General features: G+C 41.7%; 2 protein-coding genes across 2 annotated transcripts; both read right to left on the bottom strand.

The window, feature by feature from the left end:
- Positions 1–3,366: 3,366 nt before the first annotated feature.
- Positions 3,367–5,455, bottom strand: LOC143571728 (uncharacterized). Its single transcript, XM_077057076.1, has 7 exons — positions 5,441–5,455; positions 5,260–5,351; positions 5,090–5,155; positions 4,918–4,984; positions 3,957–4,045; positions 3,756–3,876; positions 3,367–3,659 (listed from the first exon to the last, which is right to left on the bottom strand). The coding sequence occupies exons 1-7, from the start codon at positions 5,453–5,455 to the stop codon at positions 3,561–3,563; spliced, it is 549 nt and encodes a 182-aa protein (XP_076913191.1). The 3' UTR covers positions 3,367–3,560.
- Positions 5,456–5,459: 4 nt separating this feature from the next.
- Positions 5,460–23,347, bottom strand: LOC143571729 (uncharacterized). The gene is made up of 12 exons (XM_077057077.1): positions 23,265–23,347; positions 23,085–23,181; positions 22,914–22,997; positions 22,620–22,660; positions 21,827–21,860; positions 21,316–21,400; positions 20,977–21,068; positions 20,717–20,791; positions 6,004–6,092; positions 5,795–5,921; positions 5,598–5,687; positions 5,460–5,513 (listed from the first exon to the last, which is right to left on the bottom strand). Exons 1-12 carry the CDS (start codon positions 23,321–23,323, stop codon positions 5,460–5,462), a joined length of 927 nt encoding a protein of 308 aa, XP_076913192.1. The 5' UTR covers positions 23,324–23,347.
- Positions 23,348–23,755: the final 408 nt, after the last annotated feature.

Below are 23,755 nucleotides of genomic sequence, written 5' to 3' on the forward strand. Positions count from 1 at the left end.
GCATCAACTTGATGTCACCAATGCTTTTCTTCACGGGAACTTAAACGAGATGGTCTACATGCACCAACCTATGGGTTTTCGAGATAACAGGTTTCCAGATCATGTTTGCTTGCTTAAAAAGTCACTATACGGACTGAAACAGGCCCCTCGAGCTTGGTATCAACGGTTTACCGAATTTGTTCTCTCCTTGGGATTCAAACAAAGCCGAAGCGACAACTCGCTTTTTATTTACCATCACGGTTCCGAAACCGCATATTTGTTACTATATGTGGACGACATCATTCTCACGACATCGTCTGAGAAACTCCGTCTAAACCTGATGAATCATCTGAGTTCGGAATTTGCAATGAAAGATTTGGGGCCGCTAAGTTATTTTTTTGGGATATCGGTAATACGAACATGCGACAAAATGTTTCTTTCACAGCAGAATTATGCGCAAGACATTATAAATCGAGCCGGCATGACTTCTTGCAACCCCGGTTGACACTAAAGGAAAGCTTCCGGCAAGCGGACCAGAGTTTGAAGACCCGTCTCTCTACAGAAGCTTGGCAGGAGCCCTCCAATATCTCACCTTTACGAGACCGGACATCTCTTACACTGTTCAACAGGTTTGCATGCATATGCATTCCCCGCGTCTTCCGCATTGGGATAGCTTGAAACATATTATACGATATCTTCGGGGCACTTCTCATCTCGGGCTCACTCTTGGACCACTAACTTCGACCTCTTTACGGGCCTACACTGATGCCGACTGGGCAGGGTGTCCGGACACTCGTCGATCCACGTCGGGATATTGTGTATACTTCGGCAACAACTTGCTAGCTTGGTCCTCAAAACGCCAATCAACCATCTCCCGATCCAATGCCGAAGCCGAATACCGAGGTATTACACATGTAGTTGCCGAAATCTGCTGGATTCGAAACCTCCTTCTGGAACTACATCGACCTGTTACACAGGCTTCTTTGGTGTATTGTGATAACATGAGTTCCATTTATTTATCGGGTAACCCATTGCAACATCAACGAACAAAACACATTGAGCTTGACATTCACTTCGTTCGTGAACAAGTTCAACGGGGTCTCGTACGCGTCCTACGCGTCCCATCCCGTTATCAAATTGCTGACATATTTACGAAGGGTCTTCCGAAAGTTTTATTTGAAGATTTCCGTGCCAGTCTCAGCCTTCGTGAACCTCCAGCTTCGACTGCGGGGGTCTATTAGATATTAGTATATTTGGCATGTATATCGATTTATTAGTGAAGAATATTTGTTTGTTAGGAATATCCCTAAATAGATGGGATATCTCTTGTATATATGTAATTGGCTGTTGACACAATGGAAGGCAACGAAATATACATTCTTTCACCAAGTTACAATATTATCATTCATTTGTTTAACCATACGCATACACACGATCACAAAATCACTTTTTCTATTGCATATAGATTTGCTTGCTTTTTAACAGAATTAGCATTCTTTAGTTTGGGAATATATTGTTGGTTATTTTAGTGTTATTGGATTAACTTGTCGATCGAGGAAATAACGCTAGAGATTAAACGAGTTAGGTGATGCGGGAGTGCGAGCTCAATATAATTCTAAATGTTATTTCAATGTATTATGTGGCTATACTTGGGCTTAAGTATAATAATAGGTGGGCTTCTAATTAAATATTTGGGCTTATGTGGGATAAGAGATATGGGAATCGGTTTTTATAGGCCGATGATTTCATCTCTGGGATTCCTTACTTAATCGAATACACAGAACAAGAGGACGGTTACCTCTCCTCTGGTTCTTCATCACATTCACAGAATCATCAAAATCCAATTCCATCTACAAAAATCTCTGTCTTATCCGATAAATCATCGTATGTAACCCGCAAATATATCTGAAAGTGATTCACAATTCAGAGATTAATCCAGACAATTGTTCAAGAAACCAAGATTGAAATCAAGATTACATGTTTGCATCATTAATTGAATTCATCATCCAGGTACGCAAATATACAACATGTATGCTCAGGGACGGGTCTTCTTATAGGCCAAGGCGGGCCTCGACCCATCCAGCTTTTTAGCTTAGTAGAGTAATTTTTTCCAAAAAAAAAAAATTGTATGCATTAAGTCCGGCCCATCCATATTATTTGTGTTCGGCCCATCCATATCATTTATGTCTGCCCCACACTTGTCTATTATTTATGCATATGTCCTCCCATGTACACCTCATTTTATCTACTTTTAATCTACTTCACAATTCACAGTGAATCCCAAGTCCCCTAGCCTTTAGGGGAAGTGGGGAAGAGAACCATTAAATACACCATAATATCATTGAATTAAATGTTTGATATCACATAAACTACTCTCATTCAACATCCAGCTTAGCCCGACCTTTCATTGAAATCTAATTTATCTCTTCACCTATGTATAACCCAATCAAACCCAATTTTCACACCCATTAGCAACCAACCCAAACCATTTTTATATTAACTAAATATGATTTATGGTAAAAGTTTTAAAGATTTAATTAACATATAATATTCCAAGAAGCTCACTAATGGTACACTTGGGGATATCAGCCCAAGTAGAAGGCATATAAACATGTGTGTCCCTTCTAAAGGATAGGTGCGTAAAGTTCGATGAAACGAGAGTTTTGAATGGAAACTTTGTTTATCAACCTTTTAGACGAGTAACCCCGGGTGTACCGATTTTGTTGTTGAATTTGAGGTATTTAATCCAGGCCAAACAAAGACTAGTCGCAGACCAACAACGAAAACCAAGCCCCACTCTGCATAAACTTTCCCGGGTGAGTTGGGCGTGAAATCTATGATGATTATGCTACTAGGATTGCTTTTGACAACGAAGGTGAGAATTAAGGCTATTAGTAACCAAATTGCTAATATTGATATTATCAACCAATAAACATAGTTTGAATTACTAAATCCAAGTTGCCAATTAGTAATTATGTATAAAGTTCATGGAACATTCACATAATTTACGAAGTTAACGATAATTGTAGATTCTTCATTTTGAATCTCGTTTTCCAAAAATCATAATCTCCCACCAAAAGTCATTTCAAATTTTCAAACTATCTTTTTGTAAAAAGAATGATTAGATGTGCTAATAAGGTATACTAATGATTTAATACCCTTTAACAAATAATAAACCATTCATAAGCCATTTGAGGAATTTGTTTGAACAATTAGCCAAGCAATGGAAAAACCATTTACATTTTCATTGCCCAATAACACCCAAGTGCCCCCAAAAGCTCTAGTTATTTAGATCATCAGATCCACACCACATTCCCATCCCAAATAAGGAAAGGAGGGGGATTCCATCATTCATTCTACAGGTAACGAATTTGCTCATCCCTATTCCTGAATATTTCGATACCGGTACCGAATTTGCTCATCCTTAATTCTACATTTCTATAAATCCCAAACAAAAGCAGCTACCCGGGCAAACCTAATTTACTGTTGAAAAACTTTATTTATGTAAAGCCATCATCATCTTCAAGATATGTCATTCCTCTATTATAACATTCACAGTAGCAGTTTTACAGTTCCTGGGTCTATTCACTTATTGTCTTTAATGAATGCTCAACATCATCACCATCACCATCTCCTTTCTCACCAAGGTGCTTTTGAGAAATCATTATTAATAATCCTTCCTGAAAAAAACATTGTTGCATTAGCATTTTCATATTTGTATCATAAAACACGGCTATTAAAAAGAGCAACAAATATACAAGTGTATGTATACGCACCACCGTTCCAGCAATAATGGTGCCGTTAAAGGGATGAGAAGCACAAGCAGTAACAACACCAGATAATGGTATGAACATGTTTTGTTTGCACTCACAGGTCTCACTGGGATTCTTTGAGTCACTACATAAAAAATAGACATGATTGGGATTTGAGCGTCCATATGTTCTTAAAAAGAAAGAGAACCGTGTGAAGTTTCTTACTCGTAGTCTACATGGCACGGGGAGCTGGTGTGTGGATAAAAATCTAAAAGATGCAGACCGTTAGTTAAAGTTGACCCAACTGCATAAATCTGCACATAGTTGAAACATGCTTTTATTAGTTATTACCAATTTAATATTAAAACACGTAGCAGATTAATAGACAACTAAAGTGACCAGAAAACTTTATACAATTTGATGTTGGGTGTTTAGCGGTACCGAAAAGAAACAAATAGTAATTACCATAGTTGTTAAAATCGAGCGCTTTTTGCGCATAAGCGCATTTAAAGCGCTAGTCGCATTAACTGCGAGTTGCATGCCTCAAATATTTAAAGCGCCCATAAATATGTTCCCAACCTTCCCATGCATATTAAATATCAATTAAACAACCTGTTCCTATTCTCTAGGAGTACCTAAAAGTCTAAAACTCCACTATTAAAGCACCATAATTTGTTCCCAACCTGCCCATGTGTAGTAAATATCATTTGACTTCTTACTAAATGATTACACTATTCAAAATTTGTGATTAAGTTTTAGTTTTTAATTTTTGGAAATCTGGATATTATGATAGATGTGTTAATGCTTCAATTGTGGATGGATCAAATTGTTCTTGGCAGTTAAAATGAATGCTTATAGAGTTGTTGAATTACTGGAATTATGATAGATGTATTAATGATTAAGTTTTTTTAATTATTAAGATGTACTTGGTATTTCATGTTTTGGATTTTGGTGTTTGGTTGTTCTATGAACTATTTCAAGAATGAATGTATGTTTTCTTATTAAGATGTTCTATTTTAGTTAAAAAAAATTGTTTTTTTAATGTGCGCTTTTTTTAAAAAATCGGGCGCTCTTTTTGCACTTATCGCCTAAGCGCTAGGCCCAGCCTCAACGCTTTTGAGCGCTTATCGCATTTGATAACTATGGTAATTACTAATAACAATGAAACGAAAGATAAATGTCTTACAGAGTGTTTAGGTATCCAAGATGGTTTCCTTGGTAGGGATATAGGGAATTCATCATTTGATTCATCCCTAATTTTTGTCAATAAACATGGTAGCATTAGAAAGTTGAGACTATTGAAATAATAAAGAGAGCTTTTGATTCTGTTGAGTGACAGAGAATAAAGAAAGACTAACAGCCAAGGAGGAGGAGGGCAATGGATATGTGACACTTGAAAATTATGCAAATCCAAAACACCAGACCTAAAATTAATAAATAAATCAAAATTAATGATCATGTAATAGCAAAAGAAAAAACATAAAAGAATCTTAAATGACGAACGAATTAATTTCCTGAATTAACTTACCAGCCATCATCAAGATGGAACCCCAACTGATATGGACAAGATGAATTAATGCTGATTGACTGTATTTCCTTAGGGAGAATATCAGATTGTGCCTGCACCATACAAATATACAATATAAAGTTATAATATACATAAATTTATAGTTATAATAGGTTGAAAAGAAAACAAAATGCATGGTGACATAATCCTTATGCATACCTTCAGAGGTCCGGCATGGATGCTAACCTTACTGATGTTAGAGGAGAAGAGTGTGCCTGCAAGTGGGAGACAATTTATTATTTGAGTTATTGACCAAAAGAATTTCTTATTTCATATTTTTTTTATTTCTGAAAGATCACCTCCTTGTGACTTTGAAAAGCAGCTGCTGATCTTCCGCCACGTAGATCCCATATATATATAAAGCCACTTTTACTTGCACCAATAACACACTGATAAAACAGATGCAAGGTAAGTCTTGATAAAATTACTTCAAGAAATGTTAATTTCAAATTATTGTTATGTAACAATGTATATGATAATATATCAAATAATTTACTTGATTCTCATCTAGTTGAATGCTGGTAAGGCCATGAGTTGAATTAGTTGTAAGCCCAGATTGTGGAAGATTGCTTGCTCTCCTATCCCAGATACTTATTGTTCCACATGTATCAGAAGCAAGTACCCTATGAAACAAAATATTTTAATGTTACAATCTATTAGGATTTTTAATTACTGTTCAATATTATGTGTTTCTTGTCTACAGACCTTGCATCATCATTACATAAGGCCACGTCAGATAAACCTTGTCGCACACTAGTACCATGAACACTGACAGTAGACCTTTTTTTTAATACCTGCATATCAATAATAGAACAAATTCAAGTTAGCAGGATTCTCATTAAAAAATAGATTGTAAAAGGAGAGTTTTTTACCAAAATGGGGTTTAGGTAAAAAGTATTTACCAATATAGGGATTTTGAAACTTATTTACCAAAATAGGTTTAAAATTAAAATAAAAAATATAAAGTATTATATACGGCCCACACCACCCTCATCAACTCTCCCCATCTTCTTCTTCAATTCACCAGCCACCGAATTCCGGCGACCGGTATTTTATTCGGCAATCCTTCTAAACCGATCACCAAAATGTTGAACTTCTTCGATCGGTTGAGCAGCAATGGGTCTGCAACAGTCGGTTCGTAAATCGCAACAGCGGGTTCATTAGGCGTGTGTCTCCGTCCACCATCAACCGAACTACAAGTGACGGCAGCTGCAGCATCATCATCCTCAAAAATAAACAACGAAGATTGTATTGTATTGTGTGATTATGCATAAGAGATTACAAGATATAAATAGATTACATAAATACACTCTAATACCCTCTAATATAAATCATATACATAAATATCAATAACTTGTCTAATATCCCCCCTCAAGCTAAGCGTGGGAAACAAGCTGTAGCTTGTCCCGTAGAGTCACAAATCTGTCAGTTGGCAACAGCTTTGTAAAGATGTCTGCAATCTGATCACGTGTAGAAATAAACTGAACAAAGAGTCAACCGTGAGCAACCTTTTCTCGAACAAAGTGAAAATCAACTTCAACATGTTTCGTACGGGCATGAAAAATAGGATTTGCAGATAGGTATGTAGCCCCCATATTGTCGCACCATAAGATCGGAGCAGATTTCATTGGCACTCGTAGTTCACGCATAAGCGAATCAAGCCATGTAAGTTCAGCAACTGTGTCGGCTAAGGCTTTATATTCGGATTCAGTCGATGATCGAGAGACAGTCTTTTGTTTCCGATCTGACCAAGATACAATATTGGAACCAAGATAAATGGCATATCCCCCCGTGGATCGACGATCATCGGGGCAGCCAGCCCAGTCCGCATCTGAATATGCTGTAAAAGACTGATAATACGCATCAGTATAAGCATGCAAAGTAGAGCCAGACGACCGTTTGATGAGGAGACCATGATTCAAAGTGACATGTATATATCGAAGAATACGCTTAACAGCACACCATTGATTTTCTGTCGGGGAATGCATATATTGACAAACTTTGTCACAGCAAAGGCAATGTCAGGCCGAGTTAAAGTGAGATACTGAAGAGCACCTACAACCTGCCGGTAACGAACTGGATTTTCAAAAACCGGACTGTCACCAAGAGAAAGATGAGCCGTAGTGGAGCATGGGGAGGTAACCGGTTTGGATTGTAAGAGACCAGCCTTTTTTAAGATTTCCAAGATGTATTTCCTCTGAGAAAGAATGAGGTCCGAACCAACAGATTTAACTTCAATTCCCAAGAAATAAGACAGTGCACCCATGTCTTGAAGAGCAAAAGTGGAACTCAAGCTATGAACAACATGACTAATGGCTGCATCATTGTTGCCGGTTAGGATTATATCATCAACATAAACTAACATGTAAAGAATAATGCCTGCAGAAGAGTAGATAAAAAGTGAAGGGTCGGTAGTGGGACCCTTTGAAACCCAAAAGATGCAAAGCTTTAGATAAACGTTGAAACCATGCTCTAGGGGCCTGTTTCAAGCCATATAAAGACTTGTGTAGAAGGCATAAATGGTCAGGTCTAGCTGGATCCACAAATCCAGGTGGTTGTCTCAAATAAACAGTCTCCTTTAAATCACCGTGTAAAAATGCATTTTGTACATCTAACTGACGAAGAGGCCACCCACGGGTAACCGCCAAAGAAAGAACCCGGATGGTGGTCGGTTTAACAACGGGACTGAAGGTTTCATGATAATCAACACCGGCTTGTTGATTGAACCCTTTTGCAACTAAGCGTGCCTTGTACCGTTTAATAGCCCCATGTTGGTCCCATTTTAGTTTGTACACCCATTTGCAATCAACCACATTAACATTTGAGATAGGTGGAACCAAAGTCCACGTGCCATTTTTCATCAAAGCCCTGTATTCCTCAGACTTGGCTTGTTGCCATTAAGGATCCTTGTTAGCAATAGTGAAAGTCGTGGGTTCAGTGACAATTGGTTCAGTGGTGGTGTGAAAAGCCGAGGGATCATAACGTTTAGTTTTAGGAGGATTTTGGCGAAGATGTGCTGGTCTGGTGGAGGTATTAGGTGGGATAGATGTCGATGAGGTTGGGTGATTTGGAACAGATTGGTTCGGTTGTGTTTCAATAGAGGCTGTAGTATGTGAGTGGGTCGATTGTGGGCTGGTAACGGTCGGGGATGATTGTGCATCAGGGTAGGTAGTTTCGGGGCTGGTTTGTGGGTCAGAGACGGGCTGTTGTGGTAGGGATGGTTCTGGGTCAGTAGCGGGCAGGTTTGGTAGGTCTGGGTGAGCTGGTTGTGGGCTGGGTTGTCGGTCAAAACGGACAGATTTGGTTGGGTAGAAACAGGTTCTGTTGCAGGTTGTGTCGGAGAGCAACAAGAGAGTGGAAAGGAGGAGAAGTAAGGATCAGGTTGGGACTGTGTAGATTGGGAATGTGTAGACTAAGGAGAAGACGAATGAAGAAAAGGGAAATATTGTTCATGAAACCGAACATGGCGAGCAATGTATAGGCGATGTGTTTTGAGATCAAGGCACGATAACCATGATGGGATGGACTGTAACCAAGAAAGAGACAGGGTATGAAACGAAAGTCCATTTTGTGAGGATTGTAAGGACGGAGATGAGGATAACACTGGCAACCGAAAACTTTTAAAAAGGAATAGTCAGGTTTGCATTTAAAGATGTGTTCAAAAGGAGAGATTTTGGAAGCAACACGAGAAGGCATCCTGTTAATCAAGTAGACAGCTGTATCAAAGGCAAAGTTCCAGAACCTTTTAGGAGCACCTGACTAGGCAAGAAGAGTAAGACCCGTTTCCACCACATGTCGGTGGCGTCTCTCAACAAAACCATTTTGTTCACTGGTGTGAGGGCATGAGAGACGATGAATAATGCCCAAGGAAGAGAGAAAGGGAGAAAGAGATCGAAATTCCCCTCCCCAATCTGTTTGAATAGATTTAAGTTTAGTGTTGAATTGTCTTTCAACCATAGCATGAAAAGTTTTAAAGATAGCACAAACATCATACTTGTGTTTTAATGAAAAGATCCACATGTAACGGGTAAAATGATCAACGCATAATAAGAAATAGGAATCCCCATTAAAGGATTTAACGGGTGCGGGGCCCCAAACATCACAAAATATTAAATCCAAAACATTAGTACTAGTAAACGATGAAGTTAATAAATGTAGTTTCGAGGATTTCCCCATGTGACAAGAATTACAAGAGGCACTCAAACTTTTATTGCTAACAGGAAGAGAAAATTGAGATAACATAGACTTCAAAAGATCTAGATGTGGATGTCCAAGTCTTCGATGCCATGTGTCAGAAGATGCACGAACGGCAGAAAAAGCAACACGGTGAACAGGACGTGTGAAGAAACACTAAGTGACCCCGACAGATTACGGATAATCTGGGGGTTAAGTAGATGTTTCCCACGAGGGTTAGGTCTGGCAAAGATGGTTGTTCTTCTTATGACCTGCAAAACAGACACCGTGAGCTCGTCACTGAGAAGGGGGGGGGGGGTTCCTCCTTGTGACCACCCTCTGGCGTGAGAATCAGACTAGATTGCTCTGAATATAAGTGTATATTAAGAGAAATAGCTAGAGCAGATATGTGTGTATCAGATGATATGTGATAAGATGTGATATCCATACCGTTCCAAGGTGTTGGAGTATTTATAGCCGAAGGTAGGTTTCCAAGCAGGTACAGCCAGCTGTATAATATTCCTTTTCCACCAACTGTGGGCTACGTACGTGCCATGCTGGTTGGTGGGTAGGCAGCGGCTGATAGTGACATGGCCGGCTGTGTACTATTCCTTTTCCACCAACTGCAGGCTATGTACGTGCCACAACAAGGGTTGGTGAGTAGGCAGCGGCTGATAGTGACATTTTGTACTAGAGCGTGCTCCTCCTCGTACTATTGTCGGTGAGCTGTCACCCTGTGATTGGTTCATGGGCTGCTTTGGTCAGATCTTGTCTATTTTGTCCATACCTTAGCAGGTATAGTACAAAAGATCTTCCAAAAGCGTACGGACTGGCTCATTTGGGCGGGAGTATTCCCGCCTTGCTCATTCCTTCTTCAGGTGACTACTGAATTATTGAGTGCCTTGTGCGTGTAGCCTTGCTATTAGTGCGGGTAGCCTTCCCTGATGGCTTGTATCCGCAGCTGCGGGAACAAGCGGGGTACTTCACCATTGGGAGGCTTTTCCTGCGGGAACAGCTGGCGTACTGCGCGTAAGGTCTTCATCTCTCTGAGCCTGGTGGGTCCTGCGGAACCAGTTGGTCTTCGCGCAGACGTCCCTCTTCAAGGTGAGTCTTGCGGGTCCAACTGGGCTCTGCTGAGACCTACCTCTTCAAGTCCCCCCAGTCCAATGTTCTTCTCATGAATTGTTAATAAGTGAGGTGAACTTTTGGACTTAAGCAAGGGTTTTTGAAAAGGGTTTTTAGTTTTAAGGTTGTCCGTGGGGATTCTTCCCGCGGTTTCCCTAATGTCACGTGCAGAAATTCCCGACTTTCCTGCTTGATCTTTGGGTATGATGCGGGTAGGTGTGTAACCTCCTCGCAAGTCAGGAGCGTTGAGTTTCACTTGTGTAGATTCTCCACGAGATTTTGGTAGTTTTAGACATAGTGATCAATTATGTTAAACAACCAATTCCATCTTGGAGCTTTCAAACAATCTAGTTCTCAACGTTCCCGCTATGCGGGGATGTTATTTCCCTTTCCACAAGCATGGCCCAAAAGATCCTTCTTGGTTTTAATTCCCTGCGAGTGCTAAGTATGTGAAGGGTTTCGCCTTGACACTGTACCCGCACTCGTCTTATAGTTACTTGACTCCCAAGGTATTCTTGGCTTCAATTCCCTGCAAGTGCTAAGTATGTGAAGGGTTTTGCCTTGACACTGTACCCGCACTTGTCTTACGGTTTCTTGGTTACCAAGGTATTCTTGGCTTCAATTCCCTGCAGGTGCTAAGTATGTGAAGGGTTTCGCCTTGACACTGTACCCGCACTTGTCTTACGGTTTCTTGGTTACCAAGGTAAGGGGGTATATTCCCTCTTATTTTTGAATCTTTTTGAAATTCGAAGAGTTGGTGAAAGGATAAGAACAGTTCAAACTGTTGAAGGGACGTTAGCGTCGTCCGACGGTTTCTCCTGACAGTTTCAGGACGTGCAGGAAGTTATGGTGACGTGATGGTATATGGTCATTCCAGACGCTTTTTCAGGCGCGTGGGCGCAAGTTTTCGGGCGCGTGGGCGCGAATTTTACGGCACGCGTCCTTTCAACAGCTGTTGCCAGCTTGCTCTTTACACGTGTCATAGTTTCATTGCACCTGCGCTTTCTCTCTCCTCCGCATTAAATTCATCGCATTCATTGTGATGAGTATATAAAGGGGGAGAGGGTGCATCTTAATCCACACCTTCACTTCACTCTTTTTCTTCTAAACGATTTCCGGCGAAATCTCTAACTTTTCCGTCGAGCATTCTCCTGAAATCGTTCTTCTTTACATCCAAAATATGTCTTCCATTCATGATCCTGAGGCTACTGCCGAGGAGTCTGAGGTGTACACCGAGAACCCAATGTCCGCGTCTGATAAGGACGATAAGAGTACTGCTGGCAAGTGCCAGTGTGCTCTTACCATCGACCTGTACCAGTACATCATCAAGAAGTTCATGCTCGAGCCTTTCGAGCCTGAGTTTCCTGAGCCTCACCATACGGTGTACAATGCCCCCAAGGGCAAGATAGGGGTTTATGCCTCATTCTTCATATATGGGAATCTCATATTCCAATTAACGAAGTTCGTATACCGTGTTCTGGAGAGACATGGTGAACATTTGACGGAGGTGCACCCGATGGCGATCGCTAAGGTTCGCCACTTTGAATGGTTGTGCCATATTCTGGGCGTTGAGCCCCGCGTCGACCGCCTGATGACCTTCTACTCCTGGAGGTGCATCCAGGGCTGGTATACCTTGGTCACTCGGATCAAGGGTTTGAAGATCTGCGCTACCGAGCGCAGCCTTCGGTCTTGGAAGCGGGAATTTTTCTACATCTCCACTCGCGTCGTCCCCATTGCGATGACGTTCAAGAACGGGAGGGCGCTCCCTAGCCTTCACGCCTCCAATTACCAAGAGGCGGAATGGTTCACCAAGATCTCCCAGATCCAGACTCCGGTTTACCGGTTTGCGGAGTCTGGGATGGTGATGCTCGGAATGAGCCGGGTGTGGAAAGATGCTGGGGCAGAGGCGCCACAGATTCCCATCGTCCTCGAATACGGTTTGAACTCTATCCCTTACGGTATGCTTCATATTATTTGCTAATTTAGGGTTTTTGTTCTAACCATTTCTTTCTTTTTATTTTCAGAGGGAAACAACTTGCAGTCTCTTCTGCAGCCGCGGGGGAGCGGTGGTCCCGCTCGGTTGGGTACTCGTGATCTTGACGAGAACGAGTTGCCCATCCTGGAGCAAACGGCGAATCGGTTTGTGGAGGTCTACCCGCCGGGCCACGAGATTCTGAGCGCCACGCGGCCAGGTAAGGGACTCTTTAACCCTCGCCCTCTCAATGCTCAAACCTCTGCTGGAATTCCTCTAATTTTGTCATCTTCTGATGAGGAATCCGCAGATGGTCCTTTCTTCGTGAGGAAGAAGAAGGCTACTGGCGCGAAGGGCAAGGCGAAGGTTACCTCCGCCGTCGACCTAGGAAATCAGTCTGACTCCGAGACTGAAAGCGAGGAGGCGGCGGGGAACCCTGGGGGTGGTGAAACCACTGTTCCGGGGGTTGAGACAGCTGTCACCTCCGGGCAGCCCAGTACGACGACGATGACCGGCATGAAGAGGCCGGCTCCATCGGGTTCGTCCCCGCCTGTCAGAACCTTCAAGCTCAAGAAAACTCGTAAGTATAAATTATATTCAGCTTAACTGCATATCTTTCCGCCATCATACTTATATATCGTCTTCGTGCAGGCGTGGATGCAACCGCATTCCCGAGTGGAGCGGGAAGGAGCGTCTCAGGACCCATGACGGTAGGTTAGGTCAACCTACCCGAGGCGATGACCCAGGCGGCTGCGCCTGTTTGCAGCATTGATTCAGTTGCTCATCCCGTTGAGGCAACTGTTCCAACTGTAACATCATCCCCGCCGGCTGTCAGTGCCATCTTCACGGAATCCTTCACTGAGCCGGCGGTGGTTTATCCTGCGGGTTCTTCCGCAGCTACGGCCACGGTTGTGAGTTCACCTCCGTTGGTTTCTACCGCAGGGGCCTCTACAATGCCTCCTCCAACGCCGGCGACTACGGCCGGTCCCTCAGATGCGTTCAGGGTTGGGGCTTCTAGCCAATCTCTGCCTCCTTCCCATCTGCCTGACCTCTTGGATGGATATCCCTTAGGTTCGGGTGATGGGTTTGGCGGCTATCGGCCTGTTGTTGACCCTACAGGTGCGTAGGGTTATTTTGGCCTTTTTATTATTTTTTTTTTATCATCTTTTCCTAACTGCTTTTTGTTTTTGCAGTTTCGGATTCCAATGAGGTGTATGTTCCGCGGTGGAACATCCGCCGGGGAACAACCCTTCGGACGGCTGTGGACTGCGTCGAGTGGGCGCGTCACGCAGCCCCAAGTGGTGCGTTGGGGGATGCTATGTCTAGCTACCAGGAGGGTAGGCTAACGAACGAGCTTCGGATTCTCCTTGCCCGGATGCAGCCGCGCGTCGAGTTGCTTTGTCGTGAAAACGACAAGTTAAAGACGACGCGTAGCAAATAAGTGGCTCAGGCGCGGGCTATCCGGGAGGAGAACAGGAGACTTGCCGCCATTGCTACGGATAAGGAAAAGGCCTTCAAGGCCCTCGAGGTTGAAGTTCAGGCCCGGCTCGAGGCCCGTTCCAAGGCTACCCAAGCTGTTAACGAACAGCTTAGGTTGGCTAAGGAAACTGCGCGGAACGCGACTGAGAAGGCCACCGAAGCTGAAGCCATTGCTGAGCCTCTGCGCGCCGAGAATGAGGAGCTTAAAGCCAAACTAGAGAGGCTCCAACAGGCTCATGATGCCTTGGCCATGGAAGACGCCAAGAAGCTCCAAGAGATCATGGACCAGAGGGGTATGCTTGACCACACTGAGCGTAAGCTGAAGGGCGTTAAAGAGGTTGCAGCTAAAGAAGTGTTGCTTGCCAACCTTAGCCAAAATGAAGCCGAACGCGCCCGTGACCAAGCTCAAGCTGCCCTCCAGGAAGCTCTGATCACCAAGGAATTGCTTCTACGAGAAGCGTTGTCGCAGGTATGCGCAGCTTCATAATATCTTTACGTTTTTCTTTATACTTAGAAGAAAAGTTTTTGATACATACATATTTTTTGTAGGTTGTGCATCGGGTCTTCACAAACACATCCTATGACGATGCCATGAGCGCAGCTCTCAACGCTTCCCATGATGATGGGGAAAAGGCTGGTTTCCTGCTTGGTCTGGGGTTTGTTGAGAAGGGCATCCCGCCTTCCAACTTCCCTCTTTATGACGTGGACACTGAAGCTGCTTACGACCAAGCAGTGAACCAGTATGCTGCCTTCCCGCATCCGGTGATGGAGAAGGTGAACGAAATTGCTGCTGCTGATGATGGGCTAACTATTCTCAAGACTTTCCTTGAACCGCCACAACCAACTGATGGTGCATGTTCAAGTGGGTTTAGAGGGAGTGGTCCTGAAGTTTGAACCTGTAGATCCCTTCCCACTGTTAGAATAGATTTATATTTTTGCATGCTGGTATGTGCCCAGCAATTCTTGTAATATTTGAATTTTGATGGAATATATATTATTTGTTAATGTCTTGCCTTGTAAACCTTATATGTTTTGTTTCACGCATATTTTGGTTTAACTTAGCAATTTCTTGATTACTTTGGATAAGTTCACTTCTCAACGTGGCAGATAATAGGTTAAAGTTTTGCTTCCTCTTTCGTGATTGTACGGGTAAGACCGTCACTTTCACTTAGTAGGGTGGCTAAATTTTACCTATATCTGACCTGCGTGAAGGTTTTCCTCATCTTTTCCTTAGAAATTTTCTAAGTGTTTTAAATAAGTTAACCTTTCGACGCGCGGTTGTCAATAGGTTGATGTTCAGTTTCCTCTATCATGATTGTGCGGGTAGGACCATCACTTTCATTTAGTGGGATGACCAAACTTCACCTATAACTGACCTGCGTGAAGGTTTTCCTCATCTTTTTCTCAGAAATTTTTGTCGTTTTTTGTGTTTATGCGGGTTTTGCCGCCTTCCACACGCAACGACTTACTTCTTTTCACACTTATTTATGCGGTGAATACCGGCATATCAGTGTGGAAAGTTCATAAGTATAAAGGTAAGGCTATCAACACAATGTGATAAAGGAGAATCATTTCCATTAAAAGTGGCTCTAGGCCTTTTCTTTACAAGTTTGGAATTGATCTACATGTAACATTTGCGTAATTGAGCTCCATTCCATGTTCTTGGGATGGGGGTGTCATCGAGCCTTTCTAGCCGATATTCACCTGGTTCGGAATCTCGTTGCTTACGCAGTATGTAGTTTCCAACATTGAAGCTGCAGTTTCATTCGTGTTTTCCCCAACTGGGGTTCTACACGCATTAGCCTGCTCAGCGTTCATTACGCCACAAGGTGCGTGAGTGTCCCATCTCTGACAAATGCTTCGACGACGTCCTTCAAGTCTAAGCATTCCTCGGTGGTGTGGCCTCTTGTCCTGTGGAAGTCACAGGATTTGCTTTGATCAGCGTTTGGACGCTGTCGGATAATTGGAGCCTCTGGCCACGGGAGCCTCTCGGTGGCGAATATCTCGGTGACGCTTTTGGTGAGTGGCGTCCATCTGGAGTTCCGGTTCGACGACTGCATGTTATCCTTTCTGCCTAACCGAGGGTGCGAGCCGGATGAGGTGTCAAAGTTTACCCTTGACTACCAAATACCTAGCTTCCTTTTTTTGTTTATTCGAGCGGTAAGGACGTTGTTTTCTCTTGTTTTCTGAGTGTAGATGTTTGTGCTCTGGGAAAGATCTCTACCCAGTTGCTTTTCCGTTTCCGCGAAGCGTTTAGCTGCTGTCATGATGGCATCCCATGTGGATGGCATGCCGTCTTTACCCGTCAATGTGCGGATAAGCTCTGGATATTCGGCGCCTTGGATGAAAGCTGCGCGAACAAGATCCTCGCTTATGGTGCCCAGACTCAGCTTCTTTGAGTTGAAGCGAGTGATGAAGTCTAGTAAAGACTCATCTTTCTCTCGGATGCAGTTGAGGATCGTCCACTGTTCTTCAGTATATTTCCTCTGTTGGCTGAAGTGTTGGCTGAACTTCTGTTGGAAGTCTGCCCAATCGTAAATGTGGTGGACCGGTAGGCGGTCAAACCACGCTCTAGCCGCTCCAACCAGCGTCATCTGGAACATATAACACCACGTGGGTTCCGTCCAGTTGCTGACGGTTGCCCCTGCTATGAATCTGTTCAAATGATCGTCTGGGTCGGATATACCATCATAAGTGCTGATGTTGGGCATCTGCTTGGCGCTCTTCGGGGCGATTGCTTCCGCAATGTCCCTTGCAAACTTGGACGTTCCCGCATTTGCAACAGTTGGTCTGAAGGCTTTGGAGAAGTCACGTGGGTTTCCACCCGCGTTTTTTGGTTTGAAGGTTTCTCCAAAATTCCTTCTTGGTTGGAAGTCCGTTTCCTTACGCTTCCCTTTCGCCCTGTGGCGAGGGTTTGCGTCGCTGTCGGATTCCTCCTGATCATCATCCCAGTACTCGCACTCATTGCTCATGTTGAGCTGTTGAATGCTTCCGAATTCGCAGCCTGTTGGAGTGAGCGTAAGCGTTCATCCAACTCAGCTTGGAATTCCCTCTGTCGTGCTTCCGCCCACGCTTTAACTTGATCAAGTGTTTGGCGGGGGAGTCTCGTCTGTTGTCTCTCCAACTGGGTATTGGTGAATCCCAGTGAAGGATTGTTTACTGCACTTGCCCCGGCTCGGGTAACCGGGGTAGTGTTCGTAAAATTTACTGCACTTACCCCGGCTTGGGTAACCAGGGTAGTGTTCGTAAAATTTGTGTACTCGCCGGTGTTCCCCCAGTAGCTGGGGTTGTGGTTACCGGGGTTTCTTGGTCACTCGTTGGCCTTGGCACCGGAGTAACCTTAACCATCTTTCCAGAAGTTTTGAAAAAACTGAAAAAGAATTAGTTCTAGCTTTTATGCACGGATGGCGCCAATGAAGAAACACTAAATGACCCCGGCAGATTACGGATAATCTGGGGGTTAAGTAGATGTTTCCCACGAGGGTTAGGTCTGGCAAAGATGGTTATTCTTCTGATGACCTGCAAAACAGACACCGTGAGCTCGTCACTGAGAAGGGGGGGTTCCTCCTTATGACCACCCTCCGGCGTGAGAATCAGACTAGATTGCTCTGAAGATAAGTGTATATTAAGAGAAATAGTTAGAGCAGATATGTGTGTATCAGATGATATGTGATAAGATGTGATATCCATACCGTTCCAAGGTGTTGGAGTATTTATAGCCGAAGGTAGATTTCCAAGCAGGTACAGCCAGCTGTATAATATTCCTTTTCCACCAACTGTGGGCTACGTACGTGCCATGCTGGTTGGTGGGTAGGCAGCGACTGATAGTGACATGGCCGGCTGTTTACTATTCCTTTTCCACCAACTGCAGGCTATGTACGTGCCACAACAAGGGTTGGTGAGTAGGCAGCGGCTGATAGTGACATTTTGTACTAGAGCGTGCTCCTCCTCGTACTATTGTCGGTGAGCTGTCACCCTGTGATTGGTTCATGGGCTGCTTTGGTCAGATCTTGTCTATTTTGTCCATACCTTGGCAGGTATAGTACAAAAGATCTTCCAAAAGCGTACGGACTGGCTCATTTGGGCGGGAGTATTCCCGCCTTGCTCATTCCTTCTTCAGGTGACTACTGAATTATTGAGTGCCTTGTGCGTGTAGCCTTGCTATTAGTGCGGGTAGCCTTCCCTGATGGCTTGTATCCGCAGCTGCGGGAACAGGCGGGGTACTTCACCATTGGGAGGCTTTTTCTGCGGAAACAGCTGGCGTACTGCGCGTAAGGTCTTCATCTCTCTGAGCCTGGTGGGTCCTGCGGAACCAGTTGGTCTTCGCGCAGACGTCCCTCTTCAAGGTGAGTCTTGCGGGTCCAACCGGGCTCTGCTGGGACCTACCTCTTCAACGTGAAAGTGGAAGCCGAAGAGAGTAAAGCCCGTTGTCATTTGGACCCTTGAGGAGGGTTTTCCGCGTAAGCGTGTCCTTCACAGCAAAAAAAGTGGAGTGAAATTCAAAATACACATTATTATCAAAGCAAAATTGTTGGACAGAAAGGAGATTCCGTTTTAATTGAGGGACATGGAGGATGTTTGAAAGGGTAAAGGTTTTGTGTGGGGAGTAAATTTTGGTTGAACCAATGTGTAAAATAGGGAGACTTTCACCATTACCAACATAAAGAGAATCCTTACCATAGTATGGTTCTGAGTGATCAAGGCTGTGTTGATCCATAGCAGAGTGTCCGCTGCAACCAGGAAGCCAATTAGTTGTTGCCTGTGAACGATAGTCAGCAAAGTTTGCTGAAGGTGGAGTAGACCTCATAGTACTCGGATCCCTGCTAGGACACTGAGATGGAATATGTCCAATTCCGCACCTGTTACAAGTACCAAAAACCATGTTTGAAAGTAGATGCCCAAGAAAACTAATTTCTATTACCACCATTAGAGTTGTTGAAACTGTGATTGTTGTTGTAGTTCCTAGAATTGTTGCAATTTCCACGACCCCGATTGTACGAACTGCGACCACGGCCCCGAGAGGCATAGTTTGCCTGATGATGTGGAAAAGCGGGCTGTGAAACCGAAGATTGTGGCTGAAGAAGGCCAAATTGTGACATAACCTGTTGAAGAGCATGAACCGTGTCAGGAGGCAATGAAGGAGCCGCGACTGAAGAAGAGCTAGCTGGTGGTGTTGCGGCTGTAAAGGCTTGCATAGGGGCTGCTGGAGTCTTCCTGATCATGTATTCATCATGGACAAGGAATGGTGCCATCAACATAGGGAAAAAGGTTGTTGGTAACAAGGAATGGCTGGATTAATGTTTTCCAGTAGCCATAATTAGTTGTAGAGAGTGTAAAACCGAACTTGTGTGAGTTGTGACTCTGTTTTTCTGCTTGGGTGAAGGATGCAAGAAGTGCCATGGCAGCAGAGGGTGGTTGGCTGGGGTGTTTGACGACAGAAATAAAAAATTAGGGTTTGTGACCCTTTTTGGCTCTTGATACCAAAATAAACAACGAAGATTGTATTGTATTGTGTGATTATGCATAAGAGATTACAAGATATAAATAGATTACATAAATACACTCTAATACCCTCTAATATAAATCATATACATAAATATCAATAACTTGTCTAATACTCAACAAATACCATCTCACGCGCTGCTGCTTATCATAACATAAAATCAATGGTTCTTAAGAAGACAAAAGCGATGGTTGTGCGGTTTCCTTTGGAAAATCGATGAAAGGGAGAGCGACCGGATCTGTTAGTTTGTCTGAATATTCATTCCATTTGATTAATATGTGAATTCACCTCGGAATCAAGTTTCTTAATATTCATTCCCTTTGATTAACGATCTGAGGATGTATATAATTAGGCATATTACTGATGATAGTCCATTATTTTATGCTTTTGAATAGTGCATTTGTGCCAACATTTGTAAAGAAGAAAAAGACTTGAAGAGCATGTTGCATCTTTTAACGGAGAGTTGAATAATAATAATAATAATTATTATTATTATTATTATTATAATTATTGTTTGACTAAAACAACCAAAATAATTTGCAGAGTTGAAGAATAATCTGTCGACTTGAACAACAATAATAGTCAGAGAGTTGTGCTAATAATTAATTGGCATTTTAGTATGATTTTATTTATAAAATAATTGGTTGAATTAATTAACTGAGTTACATTAACAAAGAAACAAATAAATAAAGAAAAAACCTATTTTGGTAAATAAGTTTCAAAATCCCCATATTAGTAAATACTTTTTGCCCAAACCCCATTTTGGTAAAAAACTCTGTAAAAGGATTATAAAAATATTAATGCATGGGTCAGATGTTATATATTCAACATAACTTGTCATCTCCCCTCCTCTTATTTAAACCCTTGAATGCTGAATTTGAGGCCAATTAAAATTAATCATATGTTAAACATTCAACATAACTTGTTTAACCTAAATTGAGATGATCAATTAGTTTTTTCGTGATGAAACATTACGAATGTGCTTTTGCAAGGTCAGTATGTTTCATGCTTATGGTATAACATAAAGTTCAATACTAAAGCATCACAATGTACAAAACAAAAAACGTAAATACAAAATTCCATATAAAGGTTTGCTAGAGGTTAGCAAGCGACTTGCTAAGAAAATGAGCAAAATATCATATGAGAATATAAAAGAAAAAACATACCTCAGTTGGTTCAGAAGATTCATACCCAAGATCAAATATGCAAACTTCATTATTGCTCAGAGATGTACATGCAACCTAAATGATATAAAGTTATATCTTATTAAAAAAACTACTTTGATGGAACAGCATATAATAACAAGATTAAAAAAACACCTTTTGGATCGGCATGCATTATATTATATAAAGGTATAAAACATATGCGTTTGTAGAGGAAAAAATTAAGTAAATGGCAATAAGATGAAAAGAAGGTAATTAAACACCTCATCCTGACTAGAAGGATTCCAGCGAACAGCATTGGCACCACTAAATATAGGAATGTGTAGCAAATGTTTGCTTTGATCTTCCTCTGCGCCTAAAATCACATATAAAAAACATAAATGGGGTTGTAAGAAATTCATGGTTGAAAGTTGAAACAGTTGGTGTGGCAAAAAACAAAATGATATGAGTTCATTAGTACAAAAATCAAAATAAGTGACTTGCGCACTTCATGTTCACAAAAACAGCACAGTTCATCTACCCAAATTCAAATCAATTCTTTCATTAAAATCATTGGATTGCAAGAGGCGACAAAGATCATAGACCAAATTTCAAAAACTTACCAGACCCATTACTTTCGCAATATAAAGATTCAAATTCATGTACTGTTAAGCACCCTGGTCTTGTCACTGATGCCAAATAGATGCCCTGAGGAAAAAAATACAGTTTAAATTAACAACACGCATGTTCTACTCCTAGTCCTAAATCTGGAAAAAAGTCAGATCAGTAACTGAAATGATTTTATTATAAGTTTATAGCAGATAAAATGTTGCTGAAAACTATATTAGGTTAAATTAATACGGTGGATGATCTATTCCTAGTCCTAGATTTGGGAAAAAGTCAGACCGGTAACAAAAATGATTTTATTATAAGTTTATAGCAAAGAAAATAATGTTGAAAAAATATATTACATGAAATTATTAACATGTATGTTCTATTCCTAGTCCTAGATCTGGCAAAAAGCCAAACCACTAACTGAAATGATTTTACTATAAGTTTATAACATTTAAAATAGTGCTGATAAAACATAGAAACACAGACACTATAATTGTCCAACCAGTGAACCAACTTTACCTTTGCATCAAATTCCAAAGCAGAGACACCCAACCTGAATAACAAAGCAGTGATTCTTTGACATAGCATACTATTAATTCCATAACATGTTCTTGTTTGCAGCATTTATCAAAGTTAAAACACATTACACGCATATGTGTGAATGACTTCCTTACACAATATGCGTGTATACAACTATACATAATCATAGTAGGGGTGAGCAAAAACCGAACCATAACAAAACCAAACCGTTAACCTAAATTGACCATAACCAAACAAAACGGACATTTATGGTTATGGTTATGGTTATGGTTATGGTTATGGTTATGGTTATGGTTATGGTTATGGTTATGGTTATGGTTATGGTTATGGTTATGGTTATGGTGTCTTCTTTAACCGACTTTAAACAAAACCAAACCTGGTATGTTCTTGTTTTTCCAAATTCTATACATCTATTCCGTCTTTTATACCTCCATTTTTAACTTCGAGCATTTAAATTTATGCTACAGTTGTTTATAACATAGCTCAAAATAGTGAATACCATAACTATGCTTTGAATAGGCATATTTCAGCTTCGAAACTTCATAAGTTAACATAAACACAATAACCGAACCATTTTTAACTTGAAAAAAAAATGCATCGGACTATTAACCAAACTTGATCAAACCGACGGTTAACCAACCATTCGGTTATGATTAAGCAATCTTCCATAACCGAAGCTCGGTTATGGTTAAGCCCCCTTACCGAACCGACTTTGCACACCCCTAATCAAAGGCAGCAAATTAATATAAAAGTTGAGGTACTGAGTACTCACAGTTGTGTGAACCTGGTGATGCCTGATTGAGGTTCATCGTTCTGCAAATAATCAATTATCATCTATAAGCATAGTTGTAAAAATTCCACCTAGGCGCCGATTAATCCCCAATTAATCGCGAGCAGGTACCCCCACCGACTACTCGGCGATTAATCGCTATTTGGTCAAAATCGGTCAAAATTGATAATTATATATATGACTAATCGCTAGTTCATAACCCCCCCCCCCCCCAAACAAGCTTACTAGCGCCTAGCGAGTTCTACAACACTGTCAACAAGCATGATGAAAACTCACCACGGAAAACGGATAGTACTGTCTGTAATGTGTACTGCAAGGTGTTGACGCCTCTTCATAATAAGTATGAGGAAAAACCCCAATCTCAATTGAAAAAACAAACCTAGGGTTAGTAATCCAACAAACTACATCATATTAATAAACAGTACAAACAAACACCTAACTTCTTACTTCGGAATACGATTGCATTAGCCGCGGGCAGACGTCGTGAAGGTAACGGCGATCCGATTTGCCGTTCAATTCAACGAGACTCCGTTTCCAGTGTGACCTAAATTTAGGTGATAATAAAAACAGCAATTAACGAAATAGGTTAAAGCAACGATAGTTGAATTTGAATTTGAATTGGTGTACCTTGCAATTGGCTTAGGCTTTTCGTTGATCGGAGCCACTGGAACTGCGTACTTGTCCATTACGGAGTGTTTGTGGAAGCAAATGAGGGTACGGAGTGATGACTGATAGGTGGTGTGGTGAGAGTGAGGCGATGAAAATAATATATAAAGTTCCCGCCCTTTTTATATAATTTGGGGCGAACTAAATCAATCCCTCCAGGTGCTACGGTTTAGCGCGGGTGACTCGTAGTATGGGTGTTCAAAATTTGATTCGAATTGAAACATTCGAAATTCGACTTTATTCAAATTCGAATATGAAGATTTGAATTCGATTTCAAAATATTCGAATTTGATTCAATTCGTATTCGAGTATGGTAATCGAATACGAATTAATGATTTTTTATTCGATTCGAAATTCGAATTAAAATTATATAATATATTAATATATATTTAATTTATTAATTTGGGTTAAATTCTTAAATAATAAATTTCAAAACATAATAATAAATCTCA

This window comes from Bidens hawaiensis, unplaced genomic scaffold (assembly GCF_021521415.1).
Source record: "Bidens hawaiensis isolate Kalapana, Puna unplaced genomic scaffold, B.hawaiensis_p1.1 tig00025555_1, whole genome shotgun sequence".
NCBI lineage: Eukaryota > Viridiplantae > Streptophyta > Magnoliopsida > Asterales > Asteraceae > Bidens > Bidens hawaiensis.

Excerpts from the sequence above, each read along its gene's own strand:
- LOC143571728 (XM_077057076.1), bottom strand. Across the intron at positions 4,046-4,917 it reads CTTGGATACCTAAACACTCT|ATTTATGCAGTTGGGTCAAC; the intron begins GTAAGACATTTA and ends AACTATGTGCAG. Across the intron at positions 3,660-3,755 it reads CCATTATTGCTGGAACGGTG|GAAGGATTATTAATAATGAT; the intron begins GTGCGTATACAT and ends TGTTTTTTTCAG.
- LOC143571729 (XM_077057077.1), bottom strand. The coding sequence starts at position 23,323 with ATGGACAAGTACGCAGTTCCAGTGGCTCCGATCAACGAAAAGCCTAAG. Across the intron at positions 21,401-21,826 it reads CTTTGGAATTTGATGCAAAG|GGCATCTATTTGGCATCAGT; the intron begins GTAAAGTTGGTT and ends TTTTTTCCTCAG. Across the intron at positions 20,792-20,976 it reads ATCCTTCTAGTCAGGATGAG|GTTGCATGTACATCTCTGAG; the intron begins GTGTTTAATTAC and ends TATATCATTTAG.